The sequence below is a fragment of the Sinocyclocheilus rhinocerous genome, unplaced genomic scaffold (assembly GCF_001515625.1).
Source record: "Sinocyclocheilus rhinocerous isolate Xijiao unplaced genomic scaffold, SAMN03320098_v1.1 scaffold451, whole genome shotgun sequence".
Taxonomy (NCBI): domain Eukaryota; kingdom Metazoa; phylum Chordata; class Actinopteri; order Cypriniformes; family Cyprinidae; genus Sinocyclocheilus; species Sinocyclocheilus rhinocerous.
The window spans coordinates 10442-25912 of NW_015657491.1; the positions used below are offsets into that span (position 1 = coordinate 10442).

General features: G+C 38.1%; 3 protein-coding genes and 1 long non-coding RNA gene across 4 annotated transcripts in view; 3 read left to right on the forward strand and 1 right to left on the reverse strand.

The window, feature by feature from the left end:
- Positions 1-100: 100 nt before the first annotated feature.
- On the forward strand, positions 101-1421 carry LOC107721063 (uncharacterized). The gene is made up of 3 exons (XM_016528920.1): positions 101-360; positions 472-720; positions 812-1421. Exons 1-3 carry the CDS (start codon positions 101-103, stop codon positions 1419-1421), a joined length of 1119 nt encoding a protein of 372 aa, XP_016384406.1.
- A 1218-nt stretch (positions 1422-2639) lies between these two features.
- On the reverse strand, positions 2640-3166 carry LOC107721085 (uncharacterized). Its single transcript, XR_001637676.1, has 3 exons — positions 3067-3166; positions 2906-2982; positions 2640-2789 (listed from the first exon to the last, which is right to left on the reverse strand). It is a non-coding gene; the product is annotated as an uncharacterized LOC107721085 (long non-coding RNA).
- A 2851-nt stretch (positions 3167-6017) lies between these two features.
- Positions 6018-6880, forward strand: LOC107721064 (uncharacterized). Its single transcript, XM_016528921.1, is given in 2 exon segments — positions 6018-6541; positions 6680-6880. Coding segments are annotated over 2 exon segments (696 nt in total). The 5' UTR covers positions 6018-6046.
- A 6438-nt stretch (positions 6881-13318) lies between these two features.
- LOC107721088 (nuclear receptor subfamily 6 group A member 1-A) overlaps positions 13319-15471 on the forward strand; it is a 117367-nt gene continuing 115214 nt past the window's right edge. The window contains exon 1 of the mRNA XM_016528945.1: positions 13319-13499. Within this exon, the coding sequence (XP_016384431.1) occupies positions 13439-13499 (61 nt within the window). The 5' untranslated portion in view covers positions 13319-13438. The remainder of the gene's footprint in view (positions 13500-15471) is intronic.

Below are 15471 nucleotides of genomic sequence, written 5' to 3' on the forward strand. Positions count from 1 at the left end.
GAAGTTACTTCATTACCTTACTTTTAGATGTTTGAAAGTGATATGACAGAATAAGCATGATAACACTTAAGAGAGTGTAATAATTTACTTTAATGCACAGATGGAGAGCCTGGGACCAGATGGCAGACCTGGCTATGACCACGTCGTCAGGTTAGCCAACAGTCTGGTGGACCTCAGGCATGAGGGGTTCATTACACAGCAGAAGGTGGAGGAGATTGTGACTCTCTGGGATAAACTGTCAGAGTTTGACAAGGGTGCTCTCATCTACCCAGCTCGCCACCGCGACAGGCTGGTGAAGGGGCGCTTCAAAGTCAGTCATTCTGTGACGAATGTGACCCCTGGAGCTGACAGTTTGAAGCGGTATGTGTCCATGTTTGCCAATCAGTTTGTATAATTTGTATTTAATATGTTTTTCATATATTCATCAAATAATCTACTTAACATGAATTTTTTTTTATTTTTATTTCACAGCTGCTTCCTTGGTGGAGGCAGTGGACCTGCTCAGTGGCCCAATGCCAGCCGTCTTGTGGAAGCAGTCTGCCTGGCTCTATGCAGAATTTACCCCGCTGGTCAGACAGTGGCTGGTGTCAAGGTAAACAGGTGGGCTGTCATTCTGCGTGACTACAGGATGATAACAGATGTAGTCCTGGACAGCCCCAGACTCATGGCTGAAACAAGGTTGCAGCTGTTTGAGTTAAATCAGCACACTCTTTCACAATGGTAGGTTCAGTAATTAATTGTTCATGCACAATTGTTGTCATATACCACCCTTCTCTGCACGTGTACTAATTGTTATATTGTCTTTACATAGGCACAATGCACGGAAAAGGAGGCAGGAAAGGGAGGTCTTGGAGCAGAGCATTCAGACCTTTACCACTCCCTTGGTAGCCTCTGAACCCTTCCCACCTGTGCTGTATAAGCATCCGGAACCGGTCCGGCATGGGCACCAAGCCTATGAGTTCATCATTCCGGCGGATGCATCAGGACAGGCAGTACAGCGTGTTCGAGGCCAACCTCCTCCAGTGGGCTCAGCGTCAGCAGCTGTTGCCATGCCTGCTGCAGCACAGCTTGCCCAAGGACAGCCTCCTCCAGTCCAGGTGGGCTTTGCGGTCCCTGACCCTGCCCGCTTGCTTCAAGCTACAGCCACTGCAGCTATTGCTGTACCTGCTGCTACACCTCCCGGTCCAAAGGTGCCAAGGACCACAGCTTGGCGGCGGAGGAAGGCAGCGGAGGCAGCTGCAGCACAAGGTGCAACACCCAAAAAGAGACAACAGACTGAACAATACATTTGCCAAAAGTGTGGCCAACCAAAGACAAAGGAGTTTGGCCACAGTCGGTTCCGAGGTGCCCACTTTTGTGCCAAGGCATCTGGAAAAACTGTGGAGCAGTGGATAGAGGAGATGAGAAGGGGACAAAAATAAGTTATATATTGCATAATATGTATATACTGTTACATAGTTGAAGAGTTTTATATAGTTTGAGTTTTTATATTGTCGTTTCTTTATATATTTAATGTTAATAAAGATTGCCCTTTTCTCATTATATGTCTGTTTTATTAGATATTCATATTTATTGTGCATTTTGCAATCCCTACAGAATACCTATAGTAAATTGTCAGATGACTTAAAAATACTATTAAATATATACATCTTACTTTAAAAGTTCATTTATTTAAAAGAACATTGAAGATTTCACATTCAAGAATAATATTAAAGCACTTATACTGCTTTAAAAATTTACATATGGTTATATATTTTTTTTTAAGATTGATAAAACAATTAGGATTAGTATGAAAGCATGTTTACAAAAACAATAAACTGCCTCATAAATTGAAATAAATTTCATGTAATTATACTATTTAAATATAACAATGCTATTTAAATATAATGTTATAGATATTTGAAATATATGCAATTTTATTATATTTTTTAAATATTTTAGTAATTTTTTTAAATTTAAAATATAAGTGTCCTGAATGCCATTGATACATATGATATAAACAATACATTAGGTAATTGAAGAATTCGATTAAATAAAAACTAAAATTTGTAAAAAAAAATTTATTGTAAAAAAAAATTCTATAAATGTTAAATATAAATACAATAATATTACATATATTAATCAATAATAATATCAATAATATTAATAAAAATATCAATAAAAGTGTTTATGTTTACATATCTGCTCTAGTAGTCTTAGGAGTATCTCAGGTTAATAGCAGACCACAGCACTCAATTTAATTCAGCAGATATTTCATACAACTGAAATTGTTAAATTGTATTCATGCAAAACCATGATAAAACCTTGATATTCAGCATTCAGCACAAACATTAACAAATATTAACCATACATTATACAATTAAAAGCTTTCTATGCTGGATTGTACATCTCAGGTTGTACTTATGTTTAGCTCTACAAAACTGAAAAATCTATTACACACGTTTATTAACTTAAAGCTTATTTTAATAAAAGCTCTGTAAAGTCCTTGCAAATGTGTCCCTGCCACAAACTCAAAATCACTGTAATAAGAATAAGACTATCAAAAACTCTTTTTGCATGTCCATTAAGCCAGGATAATTTTTATTGCACACAGAAATTTCAAAAAATATTTTTTGTCATTTTACTTTTAATTTTTTAAAAATAAACAAAATCAGAACAAACTTAACACTGTGGAGAGCAAAAGGACATTTGCAGTGTGCGAACCATGCATTAAATAGCATGACTCTGAAGTGCCGTTTTCTTTTCCCTCGTTCTCTGGAACAACTCTCACAGACCTTCAGTGAGCATGCCTGCAAAAATTAAACAAAGTTGGTCAGCATTTGTGTGTGACAATTGCATGTGTTATTAATTGGCATTGTACACGTTTAAGGCCAAATATTAAGATAGAAGAATGCAAGTAGATTACCTGCCTTACAAGCTCCCTCACTTTGCCGACAGTTCCTTGGCTTGATGAGCCTGAAGCACCGCTACAGCCTCTTCAACCTAAACAGTGCAGAAAAGTGCAATGATCAAACAAAATCTGATCTTTGAGACTAAATGTGGAGTACATGTTTTGAGCGGGTGAACCTTGGAGTGCAGGGACTCTGGAGACTCGAGCATGTGCAGTAGTTCAGAGTTATCAATCTCCGGCAGCATGCCTGTAATCTTTCCCGCAAGAGTAGGATGCAAGGCCTGGATAAGTGGATACAGCCGCTCACCTGTATGGGATGCAAACAGTTTGGGAATTTTACTCATGTTATGAAGTAGTACATAGATTGTGTGCTATATTCCAAGTCTTCTGAAGCCATATGATAACTACCTGCTACTTTACACTAAATAGACACTGTAAAGTTTCGACAACTGTAGTTTTTTTTCAGTACTTCCATATATATATATTTAATTTAAAATATAAGTGTCTTGAATGCCATTGATGCATATGGTATAAACAAAACATTTGAGGTAATTGACAGAATTCAATTAAATAAAAAATTATTGTAAAAATTATATTGTAAATAAAAAAATTATAAAATATGAAATACAAATAGAATTATATTTTAATATTTGATGCTATTTAAATATACTATTCAATTTAAATAGATTTTTTTAAATAGATTGAATTTAAAGTAAATGACCATTAAAGTAAAATATAAATATAATAATAACATTTTCTGATTTAAATCACATTATATTCTGACAGCAGATCACTTCTTAAGCAGCACATGGCTACTTAATATGCATATGTCATGCCCCAGTAGCACATGGCTACTTATTATGCAAGTCCAGGCACCCTTCTTGACCCGCCTTCTAGACCCGCCTACTGAATTGTTCCAATTTTGGTGATTTCTTTACTTTTAGCAGCATGAGCACCTTACAACCCCACAGGTGGCCCCATTGGAGTTTTGAGGTCACTACCATGAAGTTCAAGGTCATGGAATGCTCCCAGGTGTGCCAGGGGCCCCAGAGGGGCTACAGAGAAGATCCATCAGGTTCCTGCAGACCAGCTTTTATTCCGTTGTTCCATTTAGCCTGCATTCTGATTGGCTCGGCGTCTGGCTGTTCCATTTGGCGCGCATCTTGATTTGGTCGTGATGTGTAGCCGGTCATTGGTCCTTTCCGAAGTTCCAAACAGTGCGCATCCTGATTGGTCAGTGGGCGGGATCACAACTAGCGCGATTTGCTAAATTGGGAAGAGGAGCTTCAGTGCTGTGTTTAGTGCTTTGTCAAAGCTGATTGTTGGATTATCACGTGTGCGTTTGACATTGTTTTTCACACTCAATCTGCACCATTTCGACAGAAGAGGTAAGAGCGAACAACTGTCCTTTTTTCATATGCTTCGCTCTCTACTGTAAGTGGTGAACGTCATGTAATTGCTGTCATGTTTTCGCAAGGCTGTGGTTGTCCTGTAGGTTTTAATCCACCGCAAATTATTATTTTGAAATAAACGCATATTGTCATTTGCATACATCTAGAGTATGACTGCATAAACATATTGGTTATGTGCTTTAATGTTTGTTGTACTGTTATACTTTGCAAGAGGGCAGATTAGTGAAAATGACCCAGCTGTGCTCTGTGGGATGAGGGACAGACAGCAAAGCTTAGCAAAATCATGAACTTCACACTCACTGGTGTCTGTATGCCTGTTTGGCCTCTGTTCTTTTGCTCTTTTTGTCTTAAATAAAATGTATTTGTCAATTAGTGTATTTTATATGTTGTTTTGCATTTATACTGACAGACTTTTAGTCTTAAATCAAGAATGTGGGGACAGAGAGGGCCGGGGTATGGGTTTACGTCTCTAACAGAGGATGCTGTACAGTACAGAATGTGTAGTGTTGGGGCTTGAGTTTACAGCCAGTCAGACTCAGTGAAACCGTTCACTCGTGTACCTCAAGTTCAGAGCAAGTTTGCGAAACTCTCAGCACATAAAGAGCAAAAGAACAAAGGCCAGACAGGCATACAGACACCAGTGAGTGTGAAGTTATAAAACAAATTATAAACAAATTTTTCACAAAACGTGGTTCGCTACATTGGGCACTACATTATCATTCAAAACTAAAAGCTCTTGTGTATAACTTGTGAATAACTTGGATAACGTATATCTTTATTTAATGATAGCAAGAATTTAAAGGGGTGGTTGATTGCGATTTCACTTTTTTAACGTTAGTTAGTGTGTAATGTTGCTGTTTGAGCATAAACAATATCTGCAAAGTTACGAAGCTGAAAGTTCAATGCAAACGGAGATATCGTCTTTTAAAATTCTGGCAGTTTAATGCCTACAAAAACGGCTGGTAGGGACTACGAGTTACTTCCCGGGTTCGTGACATCACAAACACAGATAAACCCCGCCCTCGGGAAAAAGGCAGCAAAGGGGGCGAGGCCAGGCTGCGCTGCTTTAGAGAAGAGGAAGAGAACTAGAGGTGCACGTAAAAATCTGTTCATATATGAATCACGATTCTGTCTTCCAACGATTCTAATGGATTCACAAGTTTCAAAATCAATGCTCTAAAGCAGCGGTTCTTAATACTGTTCCTCGCAGCTGACCAATCTCAGCCCATCGCGTATTTCTGAGGGAGGGGCTTTATAAAAACAGGAAATAATCGAGGCGTTTGTTAGAGAAGGGACAGATCGGTGTGGAATAAAGGTAAATTATGTGAAAAATAATGCCTTTTTTAAAAAACGAAGCATGAACACATGTTAGACTGCACCCCATAAACACAATCAAGCCTAGAAAAAACCCACTGAACCACCCCTTTAAATGACCTCAAATCACCCAGAGAGTATAACCTTGTAAATACTTTAAATGTTTAATAATAAACCCAAATAGGAAACAAATGTTCTTTGTACAAACTGCAGCCCTTAACATTTTTGCCAAATAATATTGTGAATTTAAATACCTTAACCAACATATTCCTTATATTTTGATGGTTTAATTAAACTTGTAGGGTCAACAAAAGCAAATGTTGTGCAAATGTCCCCTTGGACATCACTTTTGGCCACTACTGAAGATCTGACGTGTATTTGTGTGTTTTAACAGTGCTGTGTCATTTGTTTCTTTTGTGTCTTGTAGAAGATGGATTACAGTGCCCAGTTCTGCAGGGAGGCCTCTGGTGAGCTTACCTTTAAACCCTCACCTGAGACAGTGGCTCTTGCTGCTGCCTACAGGAAAAATCCCACTCCGGGACGCTCATGGCCTGCTGCAAGGGTGAAGGACGAGGCCATCGCTCATGTGGCAGGTGACACGTCCAATCACTGAGTTAGAGCGCCCTGCAGTTTGGGGTAAAACTTTAAGTGGTTGCTTTCCAATGATGTTGGTTACGCAGCCATGGTGCTGGCCGTGCATCAGCGGGAGCGTCTGCTGTCATGCAACAGCAACAAGTATGCTGGTCTGTTTTCTGACATGATGGCTGCCATCAGCGAGCGCCGGGTTAGAGAGGGCTATGGCACACCAGCCCAGGAAGACCAGGTGCTCGTTGGATTTGGCTACTTTGCCACCATGTCCTTTAAGGACCTTTATGAGGCGACGGACCGTGACAGAAAAGGGTCCGGGGTTCACATCTCTAACAGAGTATGCAGACAGTAGAGAATGTGAAGTGTTGGGGCTTGAATGTACAAGACCGTCAGGAAAATGTCTTTCATGCTCTTTAGTCTGATATTGTGCTGTGGCCTTTATTTTTTTCACTTTGCAGATGCTTCCTTGGTGAAGGTGGACCAGCTCAGTGGCCCAGTCAATCCGTGTAGTGGAAGCCATTTGCCTGGCTCTCTGCCGGATTCACCCTGCCGGTCAGACCATTGCCGGAGTCCGGGTGAACCGATGGGCTGCCATCCTAAGGAATTACAGGATGATCCGAGATGTAGTCCTGGGCAGCCCCGGAATCATGGCCCAGATGAAATTAAAGCTCTTTGAGCTAAACCAGCTCCCAATCTCCCAAGGGTAGGTTCAGGAATTAATCGTTCATGTTTGCATCTGTTTTCATATTCATAAGCGTTTTTACACACATTTACTAATTGTTGTAATTCTTTTCTGTATGTAGCGCCCCCTGCCCTCTCGAGAGTCACTGCTCTCAAGTTCTGTTAGGGTGGAGCACCAGGTTCTGATGATATGTCTCTCGATTAGTTATATAAACTATTACACACCTCTGGTATTACTACTATTTACAAGCTAAGCCTACAGGTAAGTATGGTGAATCCAGGAAAATACATCAGGTAAGTATAAAAACTATAATGTTTTATTATCAAAATAAATAAGTGAATAAAGTCAAATCTCAATAAATATATAAATGTCAATAAATAGAAAAATATAAATAAATAGATAAATAGGTCAATAAATAAATAAATAGACTGTGTAAAAAAACAAAACAAAATAGACTATATACAGTATCAGTATCCAATGTATCAATGACAACACTTCAATAAAGGAAACTGCTCAATTAAAATTGACTGAATGAGTGAATTATTTCCAATATATCTCAGCATCTGCAGATGACTACTGAAATTAGTCCCTCTGACTATATTCAGTTTGCTGTAAGAGCAACTGGGTCAATAACAATAACCGTAACTGGCATTTAAATATCAAATAAAAATAAACAGCATATATGTGGGCCCACACACACACACACGCATTCATCAACCCCCACCGTTGCAAGCCTGGATCGTTGCTAGGGTGTGTTGTGGCCGATTAAAAACAAAACTGGCCGCTTCACTCTAACCGAGCAAAATAAAACAATACGGAGTACCTCAATACAAGTGAATGGCAAGCGGTCGAGCGTGAATAGTATACTTTGAGCACCTGCCCCTCCAAAGGTCTCTGCACGGCCCTGATGGACAATGTGAGTGATGTGCCTCAGACAACTAGCTGGAGGAGGAAGAAGAGAGCTGAAGCCATTGCACAAGGCTTCGCTCTAAAACGAGGAAAGAAATGTAACAACCCTTGCCAAAAGCCAAAGACTAAAGGCTGTCGCCATTCAAATCCTTTGCAGAACTTATTAGAGGAAGGCAGTGGAGCTTTGGCTGGTAGAATAACGGCTCTTGTTAGGCCACATATTTCTTAATAATTTTCTGTAATATTTTTTGTTTGAACTTAGTTTTCACTTAAGATATTTATACAGTTGTTCATATTTTTTAAGGCTTGCTTTCTATTTTCTACTTTTCTTTGCATGTATATATTTTTCTTTTTATATTCCATTGCTTTTTATCGTGAAATTAAAGAATTTCAAAAACAAAGAGCAGGTGTGTTTGACAGATTAATAGCATTTACTTACATTTTTTGAAGTGTGTGTAGGCCTAATGCATTTTCTGGGGTCATGGGGCCACAAAGGACAATAATTTCGGTGTCCATCTAATCTGTGGCGTTTCTCCTGCATTCTGTGAACATGTTGCGTAAACGAGTGCAACAAATACATAACTTTTGAATAGAAATCGCTTCTGACTGGAGAACAGACTTCAGCAACCCACTGCTTTTTCAGCCGGAGATCATCTATTAGATCAAACAGTGTGTGTTGATCAAACTACAAAGCATCACATTTCCAGTCTGTTCTACACAGCGAAAGAAGAGACAATATTTCAGAAGCGAGTCCGAATGACTTTGTGTGTTTGCTTTTGGGGAGCTGTTTGTGGAAGGATTATAGCCTTTTTAAATTCAAGTATGGGCTGGATGTTTGGTGAAGCCAGATCTCTAAAGCTTTGCTGACCATGTTTTATCCCACAACAGTTTTTCCCTCTCGTGCGCACACACATACCCCGAATATGTTTAGCTGAAAAGACCAGTATTTATTTAATTAACTTTACTTGGACCGATTCGCTCCCAACTACCTGCGTTTCTTCCATGAAAGAACCTTTTAAATAAATCGTTTTCCGGGTATCACACAAACATATTGCTCGTCTTTGCGTTTCTGACAGCATTGAATGGGCGTTTTTAGAGACTGATTTAAAATTCAAGAATCTCCCGAGAAGACTCTTCAATACAAGGCTTGAGGACAGCCAGCAGCATAGAGCTATAAACTCATTTCGAAGAGTATTCCTTCAAGCTCTGCTTTCAAACGAGAAAACCCCAAAGAAAGAATATTTCGTCCTGTCTTAACTTTCTCAACAATCACTTATTTCTACAATATCACACACCACATTTCATTCAATCTTTCCTTCTTTGAAGAGCCACAAACTGAGAGTTTTTGAAGACTCGCGGTAACCTGCAACACCTGCGATCAGTTATTAGCCCATTCCGTCGCTTCTTCTTCTTCTTCTTGGCTTTTAACGGCGGCTGGCAACCAGCGTAATTAGGTGCATTACCGCCACCTTCTGCTATCTTTTAGCTTGCCTTATAGTTCTTCTTACCACTGCTTGCGCTTTCTTGTATAATATTAAATTATTATAATTATGCATTCTCTTTAGAAGTTTAAAAGCCTTATTTCTAGCTCTCACAGCTTTACCACACTCATCTGTCCACCATGGAACCGCTTTCCTTGTCATTTTTCCTTTACTTTTTGGGATTGTTTCCTCTGATCCATTCGCGGAGCAGTTGTGCCTCGCCGCCGATCCTTTCCGTCCACCCGCTGAGGTTACCGCCATCTTCCGGCGGCGCCCCCCGGTTCTTCTTCTTCTTCTTCTTCTTCTTCTTCTTCTTCTTCTTCTTCTTCTTCAAATAACGTTTTATGGCCATTAGCCCATTCCACATCAGATCAGCCCATTTAAGTGAGTTGTACGCCCCAAATACACCAGTAGGGGGTGCTATAGACAGAGAGAGAAAATGTGTTTGCATATAAGACATTGCATAACTTGGGCAGAGATATTACACACACTGTTTCCAATTATCCAAGGCATTTGTTTATGTGACATAGGCCTACATTTATTACAAACACAGTGCAGCATCATCCATTATGTTACATTACATACATCATGTTTGTAAGAAGTCTTCATATTCTCTGTTAGTTTTGTTAGTGTTCACTTGGTTGTGTTAATATGCTTGTTGCATTACAGCTGTGACCTTATTTATTTGTATTTTATTTTTTCTTTAAAGCCACAGGAGCAAGAAATATTACAACATTAACTTTTAGACAATTACTTTGAAAACATTAAAGCGCGTTTTTGTTTTTGCTTTGCTCCAAAGGGTTATAATTTAAAGTAATTTATAAAATGTAAGGAATTTGGTTTTCAAAGAGCCCACGTCTTCTTATGTTTAATTTTCTAATAAAAAATTGCATAATGTATTCTTTTTTACATTACAATATGTAATTCTGAAAAGCACATGAAATACATACATTTCTATTATACATCCTAGTTTTTATGGTAATATAAGTTTTAAACGCTAACGTCCTAGCAGCGTGTATTCGTGTTTCGTCATCGACGGGCGGCGGTGATTGGCTGCGGAGCGCAGATAACCACGCCCACCCTCGCGGGCCGCTGGTGGAGAAGGGGCTCTGAGTGAGCGCACGGAGGCAGCAGCAGAAATGATGGAAGCTTGATCCCGTAAGCAGTGAACTTGTTCATTTTAAACGTGGCATGAACGGCAAAACGGAGAGAGTGCAACTTTAAGGAAAATAAACAAGAGATATGGTGGACAAAATACACGCGGTTGACTTTTCCAAGAAACATTTTGGGACGACAGCCAATGGTAGGCTAAGATATGTTTTTCTTTTAATTCAATTAAATTAAATTTTATTATAATGGTGATTGTTATGTCATTTGATTCATTGAGTTTACCCGTAACAGATAACTTAAGAAATCTTTAAGTGTCTTTTTCCCTTTGCCGCTAATTTAAAATGATCCCATTACTAATAATTTTGTATAGCCTAATGTACCACTTACCGTATTTATAGTAGGAAGGATGAAGTCTTGTGTTTCTATCTGTCTTTTTTTCTGTTTTCGGCGAGAAATAAATACAGAAGGAGAGATTTTAGGAGGAGAGGAGTCAACAACAGGAAAGTTTTTATTTGGACATGGGTCACTGGTCTTTAAGTGCTTGTAAAATGTGAACTTTTGAACTTGGGGAAACCTGCACCCCCACCCAGCAAACTCTAGAATCATTTAGGAATTTGAGGCCACATTACATCTTTATCTAAACAGCCTCCTTATCTGTACCACACCACCCAAATTTTTTTCAAAAAGACTCTTTTCCATATAATAAAGGTGGATAGGAACTGAGGCTGTCATACTCCAGAAAAGACAAAAATAAATCTACAAAATGCATTGTAGCAGGACAAGAATCGCCATGGTCTGATGTCACAGCAGCCCTTCTTCTTCTTCTTCTTCTTCTTCTTCTTCTTCTTCTTCTTCTTCTTCTTCTTCTTCTTCTTCTTCTTCTTCTTCTTCTTCTTCTTCTTCTTCTTCTTCTTCTTCTTCTTCTTCTTCTTCTTCTTCTTCTTCTTCTTCTTCTTCTTCTTCTTCTTCTTCTTCTTCTTCTTCTTCTTCTTCTTCTTCTTCTTCTTCTTCTTCTTCTTCTTCTTCTTCTTCTTCTTCTTCTTCTTCTTCTTCTTCTTCTTCTTCTTCTTCTTCTTCTTCTTCTTCTTCTTCTTCTTCTTCTTCTTCTTCTTCTTCTTCTTCTTCTTCTTCTTCTTCTTCTTCTTCTTCTTCTTCTTCTTCTTCTTCTTCTTCTTCTTCTTCTTCTTCTTCTTCTTCTTCTTCTTCTTCTTCTTCTTCTTCTTCTTCTTCTTCTTCTTCTTCTTCTTCTTCTTCTTCTTCTTCTTCTTCTTCTTCTTCTTCTTCTTCTTCTTCTTCTTCTTCTTCTTCTTCTTCTTCTTCTTCTTCTTCTTCTTCTTCTTCTTCTTCTTCTTCTTCTTCTTCTTCTTCTTCTTCTTCTTCTTCTTCTTCTTCTTCTTCTTCTTCTTCTTCTTCTTCTTCTTCTTCTTCTTCTTCTTCTTCTTCTTCTTCTTCTTCTTCTTCTTCTTCTTCTTCTTCTTCTTCTTCTTCTTCTTCTTCTTCTTCTTCTTCTTCTTCTTCTTCTTCTTCTTCTTCTTCTTCTTCTTCTTCTTCTTCTTCTTCTTCTTCTTCTTCTTCTTCTTCTTCTTCTTCTTCTTCTTCTTCTTCTTCTTCTTCTTCTTCTTCTTCTTCTTCTTCTTCTTCTTCTTCTTCTTCTTCTTCTTCTTCTTCTTCTTCTTCTTCTTCTTCTTCTTCTTCTTCTTCTTCTTCTTCTTCTTCTTCTTCTTCTTCTTCTTCTTCTTCTTCTTCTTCTTCTTCTTCTTCTTCTTCTTCTTCTTCTTCTTCTTCTTCTTCTTCTTCTTCTTCTTCTTCTTCTTCTTCTTCTTCTTCTTCTTCTTCTTCTTCTTCTTCTTCTTCTTCTTCTTCTTCTTCTTCTTCTTCTTCTTCTTCTTCTTCTTCTTCTTCTTCTTCTTCTTCTTCTTCTTCTTCTTCTTCTTCTTCTTCTTCTTCTTCTTCTTCTTCTTCTTCTTCTTCTTCTTCTTCTTCTTCTTCTTCTTCTTCTTCTTCTTCTTCTTCTTCTTCTTCTTCTTCTTCTTCTTCTTCTTCTTCTTCTTCTTCTTCTTCTTCTTCTTCTTCTTCTTCTTCTTCTTCTTCTTCTTCTTCTTCTTCTTCTTCTTCTTCTTCTTCTTCTTCTTCTTCTTCTTCAAATAACGTTTTATGGCCATTAGCCCATTCCACATCAGATCAGCCCATTTAAGTGAGTTGTACGCCCCAAATACACCAGTAGGGGGTGCTATAGACAGAGAGAGAAAATGTGTTTGCATATAAGACATTGCATAACTTGGGCAGAGATATTACACACACTGTTTCCAATTATCCAAGGCATTTGTTTATGTGACATAGGCCTACATTTATTACAAACACAGTGCAGCATCATCCATTATGTTACATTACATACATCATGTTTGTAAGAAGTCTTCATATTCTCTGTTAGTTTTGTTAGTGTTCACTTGGTTGTGTTAATATGCTTGTTGCATTACAGCTGTGACCTTATTTATTTGTATTTTATTTTTTCTTTAAAGCCACAGGAGCAAGAAATATTACAACATTAACTTTTAGACAATTACTTTGAAAACATTAAAGCGCGTTTTTGTTTTTGCTTTGCTCCAAAGGGTTATAATTTAAAGTAATTTATAAAATGTAAGGAATTTGGTTTTCAAAGAGCCCACGTCTTCTTATGTTTAATTTTCTAATAAAAAATTGCATAATGTATTCTTTTTTACATTACAATATGTAATTCTGAAAAGCACATGAAATACATACATTTCTATTATACATCCTAGTTTTTATGGTAATATAAGTTTTAAACGCTAACGTCCTAGCAGCGTGTATTCGTGTTTCGTCATCGACGGGCGGCGGTGATTGGCTGCGGAGCGCAGATAACCACGCCCACCCTCGCGGGCCGCTGGTGGAGAAGGGGCTCTGAGTGAGCGCACGGAGGCAGCAGCAGAAATGATGGAAGCTTGATCCCGTAAGCAGTGAACTTGTTCATTTTAAACGTGGCATGAACGGCAAAACGGAGAGAGTGCAACTTTAAGGAAAATAAACAAGAGATATGGTGGACAAAATACACGCGGTTGACTTTTCCAAGAAACATTTTGGGACGACAGCCAATGGTAGGCTAAGATATGTTTTTCTTTTAATTCAATTAAATTAAATTTTATTATAATGGTGATTGTTATGTCATTTGATTCATTGAGTTTACCCGTAACAGATAACTTAAGAAATCTTTAAGTGTCTTTTTCCCTTTGCCGCTAATTTAAAATGATCCCATTACTAATAATTTTGTATAGCCTAATGTACCACTTACCGTATTTATAGTAGGAAGGATGAAGTCTTGTGTTTCTATCTGTCTTTTTTTCTGTTTTCGGCGAGAAATAAATACAGAAGGAGAGATTTTAGGAGGAGAGGAGTCAACAACAGGAAAGTTTTTATTTGGACATGGGTCACTGGTCTTTAAGTGCTTGTAAAATGTGAACTTTTGAACTTGGGGAAACCTGCACCCCCACCCAGCAAACTCTAGAATCATTTAGGAATTTGAGGCCACATTACATCTTTATCTAAACAGCCTCCTTATCTGTACCACACCACCCAAATTTTTTTCAAAAAGACTCTTTTCCATATAATAAAGGTGGATAGGAACTGAGGCTGTCATACTCCAGAAAAGACAAAAATAAATCTACAAAATGCATTGTAGCAGGACAAGAATCGCCATGGTCTGATGTCACAGCAGCCGTGCTATATTTGAATATATGTGGACATGTTGAGAGTTATGGCAGAGGGGAATTTTTTTAATGATGAATTATATAATTTATTTATTTATTTGTTTTAAATTTCAGTCTGTCCTTGGAAGCGCACATATCGCATTGTGGACTTTTTGGACTTTTATGGTGTTTTCATCATTTTTGGAGCTCAACAGTGTCAGTTCCCATTCACGTTTGAACTATGGAAAAGAGCAGCTTTTCTGCTAAAGTTCTTTTGTGTTCAGCAAATGAAATCGTAAGGGTTTGGAATGACTTGAGGGTGAATAAATGATGCCAGTATGTTGAGAGGATCAATTCTTTTAATGTAATTTTGTATTTTTTTTTTTTTAGTTGAATTATAGTCTGATCAATGCAGCTCTAGAGAATTAAAGATTTCAAATAATCCATTTGCATATGTTACACCAAATTACATCAGGATTGTCAAATAGTTACAAGTGTGTCTGTGATTGAAAAAATATGCCAACTAACACAACAGGTGAATAGTACCACCTATTTTTTTAAGGTGTTGGACAGAGAAAATTAGCCTGTGAGAATTGAATGAGCTGTTTATCTCTTGTCCTTCAAACCCCCAACCATAAAGCCATTCTTCCTTGTAACTGCATTAAATGTCCCAGGAGACCCCAGATGTCAAATACAGTGGCGTCAGTCGGGTCACTTGTTCTTATTCTCTAAGGTTTGTAAACAGCCAATCAATAGAGGCATTCAAACCAGTCTTTACACATTGGGGCTTCTATCACAATATGGCTTTATATAATAAGTATCTTCACCCTCTTTGTTTGATAAAGTGTAAATTTGCTTGGAATCTAGAGCCAGGTGGTTCATAATTGCACGTGATGTAACAGGTTGCCATACATTAAAATTATCCATGCCACCATAGTTTTTTTTTTTTTTCTAATCTAAATGAAATCATTGTTTTACTCCACAACTCAGCAAATGCGGCGAGAGTTAGAGATGGGATGGGTTTCTTATCGACACCTTGCGATAATTGGCATAGGTAGGAGAGATTAGAGCCATAAAATTCAGTTGTTTGATCTCAGAGGGCTGTCTGATGATCTTTTGCCCAAAGGCAGAAGGAAAGAGCATCTTACTGGGTCATGTTGTGTAGACTGCAACCTAATGCCAGGAAGCTGAGGTGATATGCAGAGCCATTGCTATGCTAATGGACCCTTTTAATGTCACACAGCCCAAGGTCATTCGCCTTCCACCTTTGGCTTGTATAGAAGAGTGAAGGGTGAATGCTAACCTCTCATGTGGCTGGCGGTCAGATGTGGTTCATATATATATATATATATATATATATATATATATATTTTTTTTTTTTTTT